Raw genomic sequence first — 19813 nt, forward strand, 5'->3', positions numbered from 1 at the left:
GGTGAGTGATGTCTTGCAGAAATGAATGGGATGATCCGTATTACAACTTTTAATCACACGTACAGTGTCTTGGGTTAATGTAGCAGAGAAATGAGATATGAGGGAATTCATATAAATGATATTCTTTGTCAAAATGCGTGCCAGTGTAATGAAACTCCAGTTCTCTGGTGAGGGGTCTTAAACCTGAGAGTAGGATTTCACATGTTTGATTATAGTGGTGTGTGTGTGTGATTTAATTAACTGCATAGCCAAAAACAATTTTCATTTTGTTCTATCACAGATCAATTTAGACCACATTTCACATTATGGAAGACCTGCAGAGGCCGTGACCTCAGCATAGCTTTGTGGTTATGGAGGGCATGATGTTTGGCTCCTTAAATGAGTTACGAACAGTAGTTCTAGACAGTGGCACCCTGTTTGATGGTAAACTGGCACATTTGGTCGATACCTCCCCATGTGTTTTGCCAGTGCACTTAAAGAAAGCTTTCTGCGTGGGTTTGGGTGATCCTGATGTAACCCTGGCACTTAATTGAGGAAAGAGAAAGAGAAGTCATCTTGGTTGAATGTTGAGAAAGTCAGCTCTGACTTAAAGCTACAGTGGGTAATGCTTCTCATGGCATATGCAAAAGTCCACCATACCTGAACCAAAACAACCAATCACAGCAGAGAATAGTCTCTAATGTTGTTTCAGTCACTGCTTGCGCACATGCTTTGCTGCCCCCCTCCTCACACATGCTTTCACTCAGTCAAGCTCAGTATCTTCAGCACATGGCTTCAGTTTTGGTTTTGGTTTTGAATCCTTTTAAGCCCTGTAGCTCCCTCCTCCTCAGAAAAGCCACTCCAATATTTATTCTTGTTTTATTTATTAACCCTCTTTTTAGCTTGGTTTTTATTCTTGATTTCCTTCTGTTTACATGTCTTTGCTTTGTTCATTGTTGTCGGCAGCGCAGCGTGTGCACGACAGAGTCCTGCACGGGTCCAGTTTTCAAGATCCACCCCGACCCGACCCGGGGACGTACAAACCCGCACCCGAACCGCAAACCCGCGCATCAGGCCAATTAGTACCGCAACCCGGTCCGACCCGTTGAAACATGACCCGCAGCCCGACCCGTAACACGGAATTAAAGTAATCATTTTGGGCTGAATATTGAACAGCATATCGCCACAGTTAAGGTGCCAGTAAGTAAACAACGACCTGAATGAAGCAGCTCTCACAATAAAAACCTGACTTCAGCTCCATCATCAACCCTCTGTGTTCTTCTCCTATACGAGTGTAAAAGCACTCGTTTGTTACGTTTAATGCTTTTAAGCTTTTAATCTATGTAAAGGAACTTTACATGTGTAATAATAGACTTACTTTCTGTCCAGAGCGAAGTTCAGCAGTTACGAGCCGTCACGTGTTTTTAGAATCCATCGAGGAGAGAAGTAATCCATCAGGGAAACACTTCAGAAACATTATAAAGTGATAGTTGTATGTTTTATCCACTTATTTCTCAAATACCTAAATAATTATTTACTGTTTTGGAAGCGGCGCTTGTTAGACGGTGGCAGCCATGTTGATTCTGTCGTCCAATCACAAATTGTGTTAATAGAAAGTGAAACGCGTGTAAACAGCTGAGCCAATGACCGTTGCGAAATAGCGGAGGCAATCCTCAGAGAGTAAATAATGACCAAGATAGTTATCTGTAGTTTACCGAACTAATGACTGATGTGTTTATCTAAAACCCGCGATCTGACCCGCATGTTATTTTTTCCACCCAGATCTGAACCCGGGAAAATTTTTTTTTTAAAACCACCCGCAAATCAGCTGTTTTTGCGGGTACCTGACCCAGTGCAGGACTCTGGTGCACGAGCAGTATTTGACCAACACATTGTCACTCCCAACCAGGGCTGCACGATTAATCAAATGTTAATCACAATCACGATTTAGGCTCCCTACTATTAAATTAACATGATTGGCTGGGATATAGATAAAAAAAAAATACAGCCGCAGATACATAGATAATGTAATGAGAAAAAGAACCTTATTTTTGGTTTTATTCTGAAGCAAAGCATTTTCAATTTGCAGGAATGTAGCACAAGGTCAAAGTGAGAGCAGTGCTTTGTAGATTTTATTTTGGGGAAAAAGTTTTGGCACAATTTTATTTATATTTTGCTTCTAGAAGATGCACTGAATTCAGATGAAGAAGAGCCGTATTTTAAGGCTTTCTTTCGTGCAAGTATGTGTACATTAGCAGGAACATAGCACAACGTCCAAGTGAAAGCAGTGCTCTGTTTATCTAAATGTAAAAATAGTTGTGATAAACATTCCGGTCATAATCGTACAGCCCTACTCCCAACTAATCAAACACTGACATTTGGTCATCAGTCTGCATCACATACCAACACACTGATGCACCCTTTAGCGACAGTATTAGATGCACCATGCAGCATGTCAACTTACACTCCTTGCTAGGGTGAAGAAGAAGTGGTGAATTTGCAGCTTAAAGCAACTCCATATGGCACAAGCTCTCAGTTTGATATCTAGTGTCGTACAAAATCATGGTTGTCCACTTTCGATCTGTCATTAGTACAGTTAGCTTGTTTGCTATGTTACGTGAATGCTACTGTCAAACTGAATGTCCCGCTGAGCCCGTTCAAACTTTAAACTTGATATGCAAAATAATTTTTGACCCACTCCTCTCCTCCTGACAGCCCCATGTGGACCTTCACATGCTTTCTACCATAGAGCTGCTCAGAGCATCAAAAAAATGCCACCGACCATCACGTGTCATATTGTCGCTAAAGTGTGCCCTGGTGCATTGCTATATGACACTGACGGCCACTGCCCAACCATCAGTATCGGATGAGTTGGGAGTGGGACTGGGTTGAATTCACAGCTCTATTAGAGACTTCTTCTGGCTCTGATTGGTTGTTTTCATTCAGGCCATTAGGAGCACTGCGAGGAGTCATAGGAACATTTTTTTTTTTCATAGATTTTTTTTTTTTTTTTTTTTTTTGCATTAATTGCTACCTCCGCCAAGGAGGTTATGTTTTCACCGGCGTTTGTCTGCAAAATAACGCAAAAAATTCTGAATGGATTTTGATTAAATTTTCAGGAAAGGTTAATAATGGGACAAGGAACACGTGATAAAATTTTGGTGGTGATCGGTTGAATCGACGTGGATAAAATCATAAAATGGCGGGAAATCCGAGCTGCTTGGCGGAGGTCTGCACTCTCTGAGCGCTCCAGTTTTAATAAATGTTACTTACTGTTGCTTCAAAGCGTAGGACATGTGGCTGTTGTTGTTTCTAAACTATTAAACATATTTCAGTATTCTAAACCCAACCATAGATGGAGGACATGAACTCTGGTCTGCAGCATCTATGCCCTGTGGTCTGTACTTGGATTGAACAAAACGTTACTCAGAAAACTACTTGGAAAAAGGGTTGCAGGGAAATGTAATGAAGACAGCCACTGCATTTACTCCAAAATACATTCAGCAGGTTTATTGGCAGTAATTTATTTTTTCAGAGACAGATTCATTTTGGGTTTGAGTCATGAATATTCAGGTAACGGTGTTTATCTTTGACCAGAGCTTTACAGTCCGTGACAGCCAACTGGTAAGCACAGAAATATGATGATGTACAGTATATTGAATTTCATGTGATGCATAAGTACCATTTACTAAGTTAAATAATCAAATTTAGAAACAAATTAGTGCATAAATAAGTTGGGTTCTTTGTTTTTTGGACAGTATTGGTGAACAGGCAGCTCGAATAAATGCAATTTCATTTGTTTGGTTCTTAATGGCGAACAGAACCTCAGTGATCTGATTTGTTTTTCTGTGAATCGAGGTTTATGATAAGTGACTGATAACAGTTCTTTTTGTGAGTCAACAACTGCTGCCAAACACCACAACTGCCAGCTGGAGTCCTGTAAATTAAAATGTGGGTGTTTTGCCAGTTTTATTCCATCGCTGCTCTCTGTCATTTACAAAATGCTCCGCAAACACTGAGAAGGAGGAGGAGGAGAAATACGGAGACAGCTGCTTTTGTCGTCAAAGAGGATTCATCTGACAGTGAATGTGGTGTGTAGTTGGAATTTTTAGGGGAAACACATCTACTGTAGTACCGGAGACTTAAGGGATCAGTGTATGTGTTAATGTCAATCCATCTGTTTGCAAAATATGTGCAGCAGAAAATACACTCGGTGGTATCCTCCTCGCTCAGTCGCTCTGCATTTCTCAAGGGTGTTCAATGATAAGTGTGTGCAGGGTGGATGTTTTCAGTTTCACAGAATTTTGACATTGTCCCTTTGTCCCATTCGTCTCATGAGTAATCTCCATCATTCTGCTTTCAATCCCGTCTCTCTGACAGCTTCAGTTATAAGATTTCCCTCATCCTTCACTCGTCCTCGTTTGTTCGTTACAGCCTCCCATTCTTTTACAATAGTCTCACTCTCCTTCGCTCTCCTCGACAATATTGCCCTCTCTTTCTGTTTGTACTGTATGTGTGTGTCATTATATGTCGCTGTGTGTGTGTAGACTCTAAGTTCCATTTGTATGACAGCAAAGCTTAAATTGTCACAGATGTCCTCTACAATGATTAGCCCCAATTCCACCATTCAGCTACAGGCTGACAGTCATTTTATGACTTCCCCTCACTCTGTATTTTCCCCTCTCAGACCAATGGTGGTGACCAAGGGCTCCTCCTGCCTCTGCCTCTCTCTCTCAACTTCATCCTCTCAGACAGACGGTTAATCCAGTCTTTCCCCTTGTACCCCTGACACTGCTGAGAGGAGAGCACACAGGAAAGGGGGATGTGAGCAATAATGTAAATAACCAGACTGGCGGGCAGACACAGTATTAAAGTGCAGTATAAATCTATCAGTTTTTATGCCCCCTGTGCCGGCGACAGCCATGGCCGGAGGCATTACATATTTGGGTTGTCCGTCTTGTGAAGCAAGGTGGCTTCCTTGTTCGACAGGTATGACTTTGAAATGGGCTGAGGTGTAACTGAGAACTTCCCGATGGCAACCGCACGTCCTCTGATCTGGACTTTGTAGCATGGACTATGCTAGAGGGCCCGTAGCCCTCAGAGAGTCAGTGCGGCTAGATTCTCTGTCCAGTGTCTGGTTGCGGCCGTTGGTCCTTACATAGCCTAAAGCACAAATTATCTGTTAATAACAGAAGTACTTTTTAGAGTATTGCAAAAGATACATGGTAATCTCTGCTCAGTGGCCTCGTTCCTGACCTAAAGGCGACAGATAAACCCTGAGATTATCGAGTACCGGCTACAGGAATGGGAAGGAGGACCCCTTTGTATGACACTTCCACTGGCCTGATCGTTTGAAGGCCTCTGCGCACAAACCTCGGTGAGAGGCGCACTCTCTTTTGAGTTTGGCCCAAATGGAGGTACCATCTCGGAGAGACGTCCTTCACATGCAACAAAGTCTGTCTGTCTTGGATAACCTTTTGGAAAATTTCAATTGGTTAGATCTCAAATTGATTAATTTTGTTTTTTTATTATTATTGTATTGTTTATATTATTGTTTTGTTCACACCTTGTAATTTGGTCAGTAGTTCGTTTTCCCCCGTTAGCTCAATAGGATTAATTAATTGCATGATGACTGATGGTAATAATTTTAATCTTTATTTGCGATATCTCAAGAACACCTTGAGAGAATTTCTTCAACTCTGGCGCAAATGTTTACTTGGACTGAAGAAAAAGAACTGATTAGAATTTTGTGGTCAAAGGTCAAGGTCAGTGTGACCTCACAAAACATGTTTTTGGCCATAACTTAAGAATTCATGTGTGTCTCAACAATAACCTGGTTGGATTTTGGTGATCAAAGGTCATGGTCAGTGTGACCTTGCGTCTGTCTCATTCTCATGAATGCAGTATCTCAAGAACACATCCCGGGAATTTCTTCAAATTTGACACAAACATCCACTTGACTGAAGAAAAAGAACTGATTAGAATTTTGTGGTCGATGGTCAAAGGTCATGGTCAAGGTCAGTGTGACCTCACAGAACATGTTTTTGGCCATAGCTCAAGAATTCGTGTCTTAATTACAACTAAACTTCACAAAAATGTCTAATAGGCTAAAATAATGAAGTGATGACACCTAATATCCCAAAGGTCAAAGGTCAGCTTCACTGTGACATCATAATGTTCTGCATAAAACACTTTTCTGGTCATTACTCAACCTCATATCTCAGAAACAGAAGGGGAGACATTTGGTCAGATACTGAATTGATGACACTTATCTTGGGTGTCCACCTTGAAACTGTGCTGATTGTACCGACCTTCTGTGTTATTGGGGAGGAAAATATGTGTGAAGCATCCATGTTTTCACAGACATGGATTTGTAAGAGAAACCTGGAGGCATACAACTGTGAGGCGGTAATTCTAGTTGACAGATGCTTCTTTAAGATTCTTCAAGAAATCCCTGTGTCTCCCAAATGTGTTTTTTTTTTTTTTTTTTTTTTTTTTTTATTTAAAGGAGAACTCCGCTGATTTTACACGTCAAAGTCTGCTGCAGAAGAGTAATACGGCATATGTGGTAAAAGTTTTATACAAAAGAGAAGTCTTGTTTCCCCAATTTATCACCATGTCATGTTAAGTCACTGCATTTGATTTAAAATGGTTTCATAAGCTCAGTAGATCATGTATTTGGAGAATCAGAGAGTGTAAAATATGCTGGATTAAGCTTGTCCTTCAAGTTAAGAACTGTGATACGAAGGGAAAACAGATGTAATAACATGATGCTCACGTCAGATGGAGTCCCAGTATGGAATACAATCCCCATCAGTAATCATAAACGTATGGAAAGACATAAAGACGCTGAGGTAGAGCCAGGAAACTTATAGAAATGTCTGCATGAAGATATATTTCCTTCATTCAAAACATTTTAATTTATGTGTTAGTCACTTAATTTGTGTAAAAGACATAAAGGGGCAGATTAAAACAGTTTAAGATGTCCACCAGTGGGTTTAAGTGTGTTTGTTGTTTTGAATGGAAGTGACTTGTATCTGAGGCCTGAAAGTAGGTGGCTGTATTGGTTGTGGTATCCGAGGCTATTTCTTTAGTCCATCTGCTGTAGATGCTACTTAGTGGTTGTTGGTCCAGTCCATTGTGATGATTTTGTCAAGAAGATGGAGGTGGATGTTGCTCCAAGCACCAAAACATGCTGCTACATTGAAGATAATGATGGATTTAATGAAGCACCTCTAGAAAGGTAGTAAGACTTATGGTTGCACCTGGATTTATGGAGTTTCCTAAGAAAGAAGAGGTGTTGTTGATGTTTGGAGAAGATGATTTCACTGTTTCAAAGTGAGCTAGTGGGCCACTGTGGTGCTGAGGTATTTGTATGTCTTCAGTATGGGACGGTAAGCTTTCCATTATGAAAATCAGTGACCGACTTCTTGGTCTTAGAGGCATTGAGATCCTCTATACCACTCTGAGAATGTGTCCAGTGTGTGTGCTTCTGCAGTTATCAGTATTCAAAGTGAGGAGCACAGAGATTACAGAGCTCTCTGGGACACCAGTGGAGATAGTTTGTGTAGACCTGAATTGGTTGATTCTGACCACTTGGTGTCTACCTGTCAGACATGAAAGGACCCAGAGCATCAGATGCGATTTGATGTCCATTTCGAGAGTTTAGGTGGTGTTGCACTGTGTAGACAGCACTTGAGAAGTCCACAAAGCCTATTCTAACATATGCCTTGGGTTTCTCAAGGTAGATATAAGCACCATGCAGCAGTGTCCAAACAGATCATCAACCCCCCTGTGTTGTTTATATGCAAACTGAACCGGCTCTGTGTGCACGCCTACCTCCTTTTGTTACAGGCCGAGAACAAGCCTCTCAAAGCTTGTCATTACCAGAGAAGTTAAAGCTACGAGACAGTAGTCATTATCACAGGTGGGACTGCTTTTTTCGGGTACTGGACAGATAGTAGAGGATTTCCATGTTGTAGGGACTGAATGTTCTGCCAGGGAACAGTTGAGGAGCTCACAGAGGGCACTGGACAGTTGGCTGTGTTTGGTCCTCAGCAGGTGGCCACAGATCTGCTTTATTTGGGTTCATCCTCTGTTGTAGGTGAGTGATTTTAGCATTTGTAGAAGTTTAGAAAAGACTTGCCGACAATCCAGCTTTTATGTGGTCTGAATAAAAATGTTTAGAGTCATTAAGGTGTAGAAAAACCCTGAAGGAAATCCAGCCTGGATCCATACTCCTCTCCCAACTGCATACAGAGTGAAGTCTCAAAGTGCAGGAACTCATTTCCTGCATCATTTATCAAAAGCTGCCACACTTTCAATCTTTTATCTTTGGGAATCTTAATTTTACTTTCAGGAACACATTGGGGAAAAAGTGAAATAATATTTTCTTTTAATTTTAAATATATATACAGTACAGGCCAAAAGTTTGGACACACCTTCTCATTCAATGCGTTTTCTTTATTTTCATGACTATTTACATTGTAGATTCTCACTGAAGGCATCAAAACTATGAATGAACACATGTGGAGTTATGTACTTAACAAAAAAAGGTGAAATAACTGAAAACATGTTTTATATTCTAGTTTCTTCAAAATAGCCACCCTTTGCTCTGATTACTGCTTTGCACACTCTTGGCATTCTCTCCATGAGCTTCAAGAGGTAGTCACCTGAAATGCTTTTCCAACAGTCTTGAAGGAGTTCCCAGAGGTGTTTAGCACTTGTTGGCCCCTTTGCCTTCACTCTGCGGTCCAGCTCACCCCAAACCATCTCGATTGGGTTCAGGTCCGGTGACTGTGGAGGCCAGGTCATCTGCCGCAGCACTCCATCACTCTCCTTCTTGGTCAAATAGCCCTTACACAGCCTGGAGGTGTGTTTGGGGTCATTGTCCTGTTGAAAAATAAATGATCGTCCAACTAAACGCAAATCGGATGGGATGGCATGTCGCTGCAGGATGCTGTGGTAGCCATGCTGGTTCAGTGTGCCTTCAATTTTGAATAAATCCCCAACAGTGTCACCAGCAAAACACCCCCACACCATCACACCTCCTCCTCCATGCTTCACAGTGGGAACCAGGCATGTGGAATCCATCCGTTCACCTTTTCTGCGTCTCACAAAGACACGGCGGTTGGAACCAAAGATGTCAAATTTGGACTCATCAGACCAAAGCACAGATTTCCACTGGTCTAATGTCCATTCCTTGTGTTTCTTGGCCCAAACAAATCTCTTCTGCTTGTTGCCTCTCCTTAGCAGTGGTTTCCTAGCAGCTATTTGACCATGAAGGCCTGATTGGCGCAGTCTCCTCTTAACAGTTGTTCTAGAGATGGGTCTGCTGCTAGAACTCTGTGTGGCATTCATCTGGTCTCTGATCTGAGCTGCTGTTAACTTGCGATTTTTGAGGCTGGTGACTCGGATGAACTTATCCTCAGAAGCAGAGGTGACTCTTGGTCTTCCTTTCCTGGGTCGGTCCTCATGTGTGCCAGTTTCGTTGTAGCGCTTGATGGTTTTTGCGACTCCACTTGGGGACACATTTAAAGTTTTTGCAATTTTCCGGACTGACTGACCTTCATTTCTTAAAGTAATGATGGCCACTCGTTTTTCTTTAGTTAGCTGATTGGTTCTTGCCATAATATGAATTTTAACAGTTGTCCAATAGGGCTGTCGGCTGTGTATTAACCTGACTTCTGCACAACACAACTGATGGTCCCAACCCCATTGATAAAGCAAGAAATTCCACTAATTAACCCTGATAAGGCACACCTGTGAAGTGGAAACCATTTCAGGTGACTACCTCTTGAAGCTCATGGAGAGAATGCCAAGAGTGTGCAAAGCAGTAATCAGAGCAAAGGGTGGCTATTTTGAAGAAACTAGAATATAAAACATGTTTTCAGTTATTTCACCTTTTTTTGTTAAGTACATAACTCCACATTTGTTCATTCATAGTTTTGATGCCTTCAGTGAGAATCTACAATGTAAATAGTCATGAAAATAAAGAAAACGCATTGAATGAGAAGGTGTGTCCAAACTTTTGGCCTGTACTGTATATATATATATATATATATATATATATATATATATATATATATATATATATGAGATATCTCTCTGGAGCTACTTAGATACTGAAAGGGCAACAAACTTGTGTGAGATGAGAAAAAGAAGCAGATTACTTGAGCATCCCCCTGGTTTATCAGGGGAAATGTGAGATTTAGGCCAACAAGCTGGATGAACTTACAGCCTACACAAGATATTAGGAGTATTTGAAGTGTGTTGTAGTTTTGCTTTATAATGACATTGCTTAAGAAGAGTATACCAGACTGTTATATGGAAATAAGGGGCTTTTTCCGTAGTCACAATGGCAGTAGAAAAGCAAAGTGAGGAGGCGTTTACACTAATGAAGAGTGGCTGGCTCTAAGTATAAAGCTGTCGTTTGTGCATTGTTCATTCTTGAAATATGTATTACACTTCTCCTGGCTTGGCATTTATGGGGAGCTTATGTAATTCAACTTAATTGTCGTATATGTTTAGAGTGGTTATTGTGTTACAGATGCCATCAGGAGCACTTGTTTTTTTCCAGCTAATGCAGGATCTAAGGATGCATCGATATGGATATTTTTTTTAACCGATACTTACCTGCTTCTCATGGCCGATAACCAATGCGATACCTGATTTTTGTATTTTAAAAAGAAGTGTATTACCTGTGGTTTTTGTACACCTGAGGGTAAAAAAAGCTAAGATGCAGTGAGAAAATATGGCTGATTTAATATTATATTATTATTTAATACTGACCTAACCAAATCAATCTGACAGTTCTGACTTTTCCATACCTGCCAACATTAGGCTGTGAAAAAGAGGGAGATTTTCATAATAGACTAGCCCACAGCTACCAAGTAGAATAGCGATGCACTATCAATTCACCTCACACATTAACACTCAACTCAGACCAGATGTGTAAATGCTACCCTCGGTAAGTCAATGAAAGCAGTCTGGCTTTGTGTTATTGGCGCTATTTATTGGCTATAATTTTTATTAGAGGAATAATGCATAATCATAAAAATGTCCCATTATCGTCTGATAATTTATCTGCCTAATATACACTGTGTATCCCTAGCAGCATCCTTAAAAAAACACTGTACCTTAATGATTCTTATGTCACATTTTGATGGTTGTTTACTTAATGTCAGCTATGGTCCCACCATTGGTAGAAAGTAATTAAGTACATTTACTCTAGTACTGTATTTGGGTCCAATCACAAAGTAACTATTTTTATTTTATGCTTTGTTATACTTCTACTGCACTACATTTCAGAGGCAAATATCGTTCTTTTTACAGCATTTATTTCACATAGTTTCTAGTTACTTTACAGATTATGGTTTTTCACATAAACCAAATGATCAAGTTATATAATGTGATGAGGTATTAAATTACTTAAAAATATATCAAGTATTTAGCTCCGCCTCAACCAATTACGACATTGTAGTACCGCTTACATGTTAACGCATCAGCGCATGCATGACAGAGGCCATTCTGAATAATGTTACTTTATATTTTGCTGACAATTTTCTTCACTTTTACTTTAGTAGAATTTTAAATTCAGGACTTTAATTTGTAATGTAGTATTTTGTACTACTTTTACTTAAGCAAATGATTTGAATACTAATCACTGTTTATGAACTGGGGGCAGCGCTGATAAAATATGAATCTGCCTTGACACACTGTATAACAGGTACAATAATGGAATTGTGCAACAGAGTTACCGTAAAACTTCAATAAAACGCCCAGTCCCCTTTACTAGCCTGGTGTGGCTGCACATTTTGACAAATAAACGCCCGTCTCAATTTAGACTCACAAGTCAGTCTTTAGACGCTTTGCTTAACTAAAGACTGATGACTTTCTCCCTGATTTTGTGTTTAGATGGACGGATACAATTTCAGAGTTAAAAAAACTCCCTACATTGCAGAACCAATAGTAAATCTGCAGGGCGGTCCTTCGGTGGCTCGCTGAGCTCTTGTGATTGTAAACATAGTCCCACTAGAAACACGTGTAGCGGTACAAAATGGCTCAGCCGTGCTCGCAGAAAACGCCGTCAAAGTTAGTGGATGTTTGTCGCGTTTGCGGCGACACATTCTCGCCAACTAAAAGAAACAAACATAATCTTTTACAAGGCCATGACTCATCCGTCCGGCCGGACTATAACGTTAGAGGGAATTGCCCTGTTGTTTACAAATACTTCCGGGTAGAAAACTAGCAGAGCTTTTAGCTATATATATAGCCTATATATCACATTTTTCACATCACTCTATCACCGTTTAGACTAATGCGATGTTTGTAAAGTCTATAAACACAATGAGTGAACAAACATTACTATTTCTTAGCTGTTAGCAGTGTCTGTAATAGGTAATAACTCATTAAACGGTCCGTGAAAAAAATATTTCTTCCAGCGGATATCTTAGTTACAACATGATTGAGCTAGCAAAGCAGTTTTGTGTTGCTATGTATGGTATTTATTCAGTTTTGGGAAATCACGATGTCTAGAAAGCATCAGTGGCTGCAGCTGACAGGGACAGCTAACAGCAGCAGCAAAGCTAACATCAGGACGTCATCTGTTAAAAGCCTCCCGTTGTTGGATACAATATGAAACTACTCCAGTTAGCTCAATCATGTTGTAACTAAGACATCAGCTGGAAAAAATATTTTCTTCATGGATGAGAACACGTTTGATAAAACGGAGTTAAATCTCTCGGCATCCATTTTCAAGCTCTCTGTGTGCTTGTTTCCTTGCGGATGAGAAAAGGGGGAGCGCACATTTCCTAGAAGGCGTGTCCTTTTCAAAAATGCAAGAGGTGTTGCTTTGTTGCCAGCCGTTTTCGCTGGTGTGTTAAACACACTTTAGAAAGGAGTGTCCCCAGATTATCAGAAGGAGGAGATCTCTGATTGTCTGGTGGCGAGACTAGTCTCACTGAGACACCTGGTCTGGATGCCAAGCAGTCCATTTCTTTCTTTCTTTCTTTTTTTTTTTCTTTCTTTTTTTTTTTTTTTTTTTTTAATAAAAATTTTTCAGATGTATAAAACTGGGTTGTCGGTTACCAGAGGTGGGTAGTAACTAGTTACATTTACTCAGTTACATTTATTTGAGTAACTTTTTGGATAAATTGTACTTTTCAGAGTAGTTTTAATGCAAAATACTTTTTACTTTTACTTGAGTTATATTGTTTTAAAGCAACAATACTCTTACTTGAGTACAATATTTGGCTACTCTACCCACCTCTGAGTACATAATTACATATATATATAAATATATATATATATATGTATATATATGTACAGTATATATAAGAATATATTTGTGTTTCTTGTGTGATTTATGTTATGTTTGTAAAGATCATTATTTTTTATTGATTGATTGATTACGTTCATGTTCTTATTTTCCAAATAAATCAGACGTTACTCAACAGTTACTCAGTACTTGAGTAGTTTTTTCACCAAATACTCTTTTACTCTTACTCAAGTAATTATTTGGATGACTACTTTTTACTTTTACTTGAGTAATATTGTTCTAAAGTATCAGTACTCTTACTTGAGTACAATATTTGGCTACTCTACCCACCTCTGTTGGCTACCTCAAATTATGTGTTCACTCCTCGATTACCCTGTAAGTTATTCATATTTCTTTATTCAGTAAGGGTTCGCAGATCAAAAGAATCAAAGGTTGTGTTTTTTTAATGAAAATTAATCCAAGTTGTGAGTATTGTTTTAACAGGATAAAGTGGGTTTGTGTTGGTATGCTGGGTGCCATAATCCTCGAGTGTCATAACCCTCTCTCTGATGCTCTTTCTGTCGGAGCTAGATCAAATGAATGATTCATAATTGATATGTTATTTGAAGCCTTATTTTTATACAAGTAATATTCATACTAGTTTAAATAAACAATTTGATCGTATTTCATATTTCTTTGCTGAGCAGCAGTTTTGTGTGAAAGGATAATAGCGCGGGCTATCAGCTTAAGTTTTACGGTAAATTGTCTTTAAGCTGGCAGCGGAGGTAGTTACAGCACTGAATCACCATCTGTTTCAAAGGGACAGCTGGCAGGACAGGACCATGTATTGGACAGGTTTGACGTTTTATGTGTGCGACCCTTTACCAGGAGATTTAAATAGCAGATAATAGCGGTGAGCAGCTAACTCAAAGACAAAGAACAGAAGTCGAAAATGTCCACAAACTGGAAAAACAATGAGGTCTGGAAGCTCCTTACCCTCTGAGCAGAGGACGAAATCAGCTGCTATTTAATAAGGATGGTAAATGATCATAATTGCACATTGTTATTGTTTATAAAGCCCTGCTGATGTGTATGTTAGATGTCACACTAAATGCAGACACTGTTGTGCTACACATCACGCCGGTCACACCTCTTCCATTCCCAGGATGCTGTCTAAAATCACACACTGGGACGGCACAATGCTGCTTGCGTTTGGTTCTGTGTAAAAATGCCAAGGCAGCGTAAAGACGGGACTTCATAGTGGCTCAGTACAGTACAGGCCAAAAGTTTGGACACACCTTCTCATTCAATGCGTTTTCTTTATTTTCATGACTATTTACATTGTAGATTCTCACTGAAGGCATCAAAACTATGAATGAACACATGTGGAGTTATGTACTTAACAAAAAAAGGTGAAATAACTGAAAACATGTTTTATATTCTAGTTTCTTCAAAATAGCCACCCTTTGCTCTGATTACTGCTTTGCACACTCTTGGCATTCTCTCCATGAGCTTCAAGAGGTAGTCACCTGAAATGCTTTTCCAACAGTCTTGAAGGAGTTCCCAGAGGTGTTTAGCACTTGTTGGCCCCTTTGCCTTCACTCTGCGGTCCAGCTCACCCCAAACCATCTCGATTGGGTTCAGGTCCGGTGACTGTGGAGGCCAGGTCATCTGCCGCAGCACTCCATCACTCTCCTTCTTGGTCAAATAGCCCTTACACAGCCTGGAGGTGTGTTTGGGGTCATTGTCCTGTTGAAAAATAAATGATCGTCCAACTAAACGCAAACCGGATGGGATGGTATGTCGCTGCAGGATGCTGTGGTAGCCATGCTGGTTCAGTGTGCCTTCAATTTTGAATAAATCCCCAACAGTGTCACCAGCAAAACACCCCCACACCATCACACCTCCTCCTCCATGCTTCACAGTGGGAACCAGGCATGTGGAATCCATCCGTTCATCTTTTCTGCGTCTCACAAAGACACGGCGGTTGGAACCAGAGATCTCAAATTTGGACTCATCAGACCAAAGCACAGATTTCCACTGGTCTAATGTCCATTCCTTGTGTTTCTTGGCCCAAACAAATCTCTTCTGCTTGTTGCCTCTCCTTAGCAGTGGTTTCCTAGCAGCTATTTGACCATGAAGGCCTGATTGGCGCAGTCTCCTCTTAACAGTTGTTCTAGAGATGGGTCTGCTGCTAGAACTCTGCGTGGCATTCATCTGGTCTCTGATCTGAGCTGCTGTTAACTTGCGATTTCTGAGGCTGGTGACTCGGATGAACTTATCCTCAGAAGCAGAGGTGACTCTTGGTCTTCCTTTCCTGGGTCGGTCCTCATGTGTGCCAGTTTCGTTGTAGCGCTTGATGTTTTTTGCGACTCCACTTGGGGACACATTTAAAGTTTTTGCAATTTTCCGGACTGACTGACTTTCATTTCGTAAAGTAATGATGGCCACTCGTTTTTCTTTAGTTAGCTGATTGGTTCTTGCCATAATATGAATTTTAACAGTTGTCCAATAGGGCTGTCGGCTGTGTATTAACCTGACTTCTGCACAACACAACTGATGGTCCCAACCCCATTGATAAAGCAAGAAATTCCACTAATTAACCCTGATAAGGCACACCTGTGAAGTGGAAACCATTTCAGGTGACTACCTCTTGAAGCTCATGTAGAGAATGCCAAGAGTGTGCAAAGCAGTAATCAGAGCAAAGGGTGGCTATTTTGAAGAAACTAGAATATAAAACATGTTTTCAGTTATTTCACCTTTTTTTGTTAAGTACATAACTCCACGTGTTCATTCATAGTTTTGATGCCTTCAGTGAGAATCTACAATGTAAATAGTCATGAAAATAAAGAAAACGCATTGAATGAGAAGGTGTGTCCAAACTTTTGGCCTGTACTGTATGACAAATTTATTTTCAGAAAAATAACCAACTGTATATACAGGCAAGTACTTGAGTTTGCTTGTATCTGCTTACAAGCTGCGTTACATGCACCAAGGCCACATAAAATTCAAATAGAAAGTGCGCGTAGCAAAACATTAATGAATTTCCTCACCTGTGGTTCTCTTTGAAGATAATCTCCTGAGTTTATGGTAATAGGGATTTATCCACAAGCAGCTCCCCTCGTAACCCCAGGTGATTTAACAGGTCTCTACCCTTTGTTGGTGCCCTTTAATATGTAAGTGAGGTGAAACCACTGAGTAAATAGAAAGGTTATGAATACATTTGCATGTTATCTTCACCCATGAGGTCCTTTAAAAAAAGATTGACTCAGCAACTTGTCTTGGCCTCAGTGAATACTGTACCGGGAGGGGGTCATGCTGTGTATGCAAATGACCAACTGTTTCCAAGTGAGACAAATTTGAAAGTAAAGGATGGTATTGAATTTGTACATATAAGCAGCCTGTTTTCTTTTCTGCTCCTTGATGAGATTGTGTAGCTACCACATTATAAACAAGAGAAGGAGGTGGAGACATTGGTTTGCTATATCACCACTTACAGGAGCTAACAAGTGACGAGGGGCATGCCGTGTTTTGATGCAGGTTATTATGTGTTTTCTGACGTTTTAAGTGAGAGTAAGAGATGTACATCATAGTGGTAGTAAAGACTTTAAAAAAAGATGCAATAGCTCACATAATAGGAAGCCATTGTTATTCAAAACAGCACTAATGAGGCTAAACTGTGTTTATTATTGCAACATGGCTTTGGTAACAGCCTGATTTACAAGTGTTTAGTCCTGTCTGAGGAGTCATTGTGTTAATAAAGAAAGTTGTTTGTTGTTTTTTTTAAATTGCCTGAAGGTAGAAATAATGTTAAATTTTCTCTCTGTCTCTTTCCCCGTTTGTTTGTCTGTTCTTTTCAACATTTGGACCAGATGGGAAATGCCTCCGAAACATTTCTGCTCGTGTCCAGAATATCTAAAGACCATGACTTTCTCATGGGAACTGTCTACACCATTTTTGGTGAGTGATGTGAATTATTTTTCTCTTGTTTACAGCTTTTATTTGTTGGAAAGTGTGTTCAGAGAGCACTAATAGACCCTGCCACTCTGTCTCCTAGGTGTGCTGTCGGTGTTGGGGAATGGGATCCTGCTGTTTGTGGCCTATAGAAAGAAGTCCTCCCTGAAGCCAGCAGAGTTTTTTGTGGTCAACCTGGCCATCAGTGACCTGGGCATGACCGTAACTCTGTTCCCGCTGGCTATCCCCTCATCCTTCATGCACATGTGAGTGGTCAATCAAATTCTCTGCACTCTTTCTCCTTTCATTTATTATGTTGCTCTGCCATCTTCACAGTCAGTATTTTCCTAAGGGACAAGGAAAGGAGGTAAGGAGACTAACAAAGAGTGAAAGGTAGGAAATGCTTGTATTATTTTCTTTACAGCCGTCACTGTACTGTGATGTGTTGTACAGCAGTAGTATTATGGATGTCTGGGTTGACGCTGGACAAGGAAGGAGATTAATGGTACTATAATGTTAGCAACATTATTTTTGTTGGCCTTCATGCAATCATCAAACTGCAGATTGTGGTGTTCTCTTTGCGGCACAGACACAAGTCTCATGGTCTCTTTGCATATGACTTTTCTCTCCTAAATCTGAAATATTTCTGGATGATGACGGTCGATGAACAGATTATCTTGTTTAGCCTGTCAGTAAAGTTTTTTACAAGTTGCTGCTGCAGGATGCACACGTCATGGACAGCTTACCCAAAGTGGAGGCTGCTGTTAGTTTGGAAAATGCTTGATTTGATGTACAGCAGAGTTTCCTATGAGCAGAGCACACATTTTAAACATCATTATCACAGCCAATCATGTTCATTTAACCGTGGGAAGCCAAAATCGTGATTTGAATTCAATTAACTGTGCAGCCCTAGTGTGAGGTACTTATCCATCATCAGTGTATTACGTACAGTAAATGGCAGTCAGCATGCTCCCTATTTGGAGATGCAGACAGGGGTGCCACCACGGAAGCTAAGCAATAGTTATGCACCATTAGATCAACAATCCACGGGTCCCGTGGGTTGACCCGTAGGTCAGGCAATTTGAGTAAGGTTTTTAGAAAAAATTGCCAGTTCTGGGGGGCTCATTAGTGACAAATCCAAGATTCAGCAGATTCAGGCAATAATTCTCTATAGTTTCATTAATTCTATTTAACATGGTCCTGGCAAGACACTATTGACTGAGCATCATTTATTTATTTATTCATTCAACCTTTATTTTAACTCAGAAATACATTGAGGTAGAGACCTCATTTACAATGTAGCAGAGTAAAACAATATAAAGTCAAAGCACTGAGACACACACAAAAGAGAAAAAGTGGCAACAAGAAGTAAAACGCAATTAGACCATAATAAAAATTTTAAAAAATATATATAAATCAATAAAAGCATCAGTGATGAGTAAAAACTGTTAAAATGTTAAAACATAGAACACATTAATCAGGTAAAACAGGAACACATAGAAGTAAAATATTCAATGCAAGATCTGAATTGCCCTAAGGATAAAAATGAGGAAGTGTTTAACATGTTCTGCATGTTGTTCCACGTTGCAGGTGCACAATATGAAAAACTGGATTTTCTAAGTTCATTAAAAACAGCCAGCACCTGGAGTGTAATCCACTAGACTGAGTTTGGTAAACACCCACATTAAAAGAAAGCATTGAACTGATCAGATAAGAGCCTTATAAATAAATAAATAAATAAATAAAACCCAGTATCTTTCACATCTTACACAGAGAGAGGGCCACCTAACCTTAGCATACACATTACAATGATGGGTGTCTTACCTATCCCCAGTAATTAATCTTAAAACAGAGTGATATAGAGTCCAGAGGCTTCAGAGTGGCAGCATTTATAAAATACCACCATAATCATAAAAGACTGATGAAAAAGTTGTCTCAACAAGCATCTTTCTACAATGCAGCAGAAAGGAGAATCTATTTCTACAAAAGAATCCAATTTTCATTCGATGAGAAGAGGTCACTACCTTGCAAACATGATATTTAAAGGTTAACTTTTCATCTAACCAAATACCAAGCCACTTATATTGTGTGACCCTTTCAATATTTATAATACTGTTGGTAGAGATTGTGTGAGTCTAGATTTGTCTGAATTCAGAACCAGTTTGATTATTGAGTGCAGCTTGGATATCCGAAAAGCAGTGTTGGAGAGAATTTATGGCTGAGTGTGCATCATTCACAGTACAGTACAAAATGGTGTCATCTGCATAAAGATGAACATTAGACCCAGAACAGCTGAGGTTATATCATTGGTATACAATGAAAACGGAACAGGCCCAAGAATTGAGCCGTGCGGGACACCTTTTGCTGTTTGCACAAATTAAGATTTAATATTACCCATGAAAACACACTGCTGCCTGTCACTGAGGTAACTATAAGCCCTATCATCAAATTTAAGACTACAAAGTCTTTTTGAGAGCAGTGCATGATCCGCTGTATCAAATGCTTTTGAAAGATCAATAAAAAGAGCCACACAGTGTTTTTTCTTTTTTCTGTCCCCTTTCTTATCGATGAAAGAGGACAGAAAAAGACAGTGCTCTTTGTAGTAAAAGGGATGTTCCTGGT

General features: G+C 39.9%; 1 protein-coding gene across 1 annotated transcript in view; it reads left to right on the plus strand.

Moving 5' to 3' along the window:
- opn7b (opsin 7, group member b) overlaps positions 1-19813 on the plus strand; it is a 133087-nt gene that overhangs the window by 80637 nt on the left and 32637 nt on the right. Inside the window, exons 2-3 of the mRNA XM_033628178.2 lie at positions 17110-17197; positions 17295-17457. Coding sequence (XP_033484069.1) covers positions 17110-17197; positions 17295-17457 — 251 coding nt within the window. The remainder of the gene's footprint in view (positions 1-17109; positions 17198-17294; positions 17458-19813) is intronic.

The sequence above is a fragment of the Epinephelus lanceolatus genome, chromosome 8 (genome assembly GCF_041903045.1).
Source record: "Epinephelus lanceolatus isolate andai-2023 chromosome 8, ASM4190304v1, whole genome shotgun sequence".
NCBI classification, from domain to species: Eukaryota; Metazoa; Chordata; class Actinopteri; order Perciformes; family Serranidae; genus Epinephelus; species Epinephelus lanceolatus.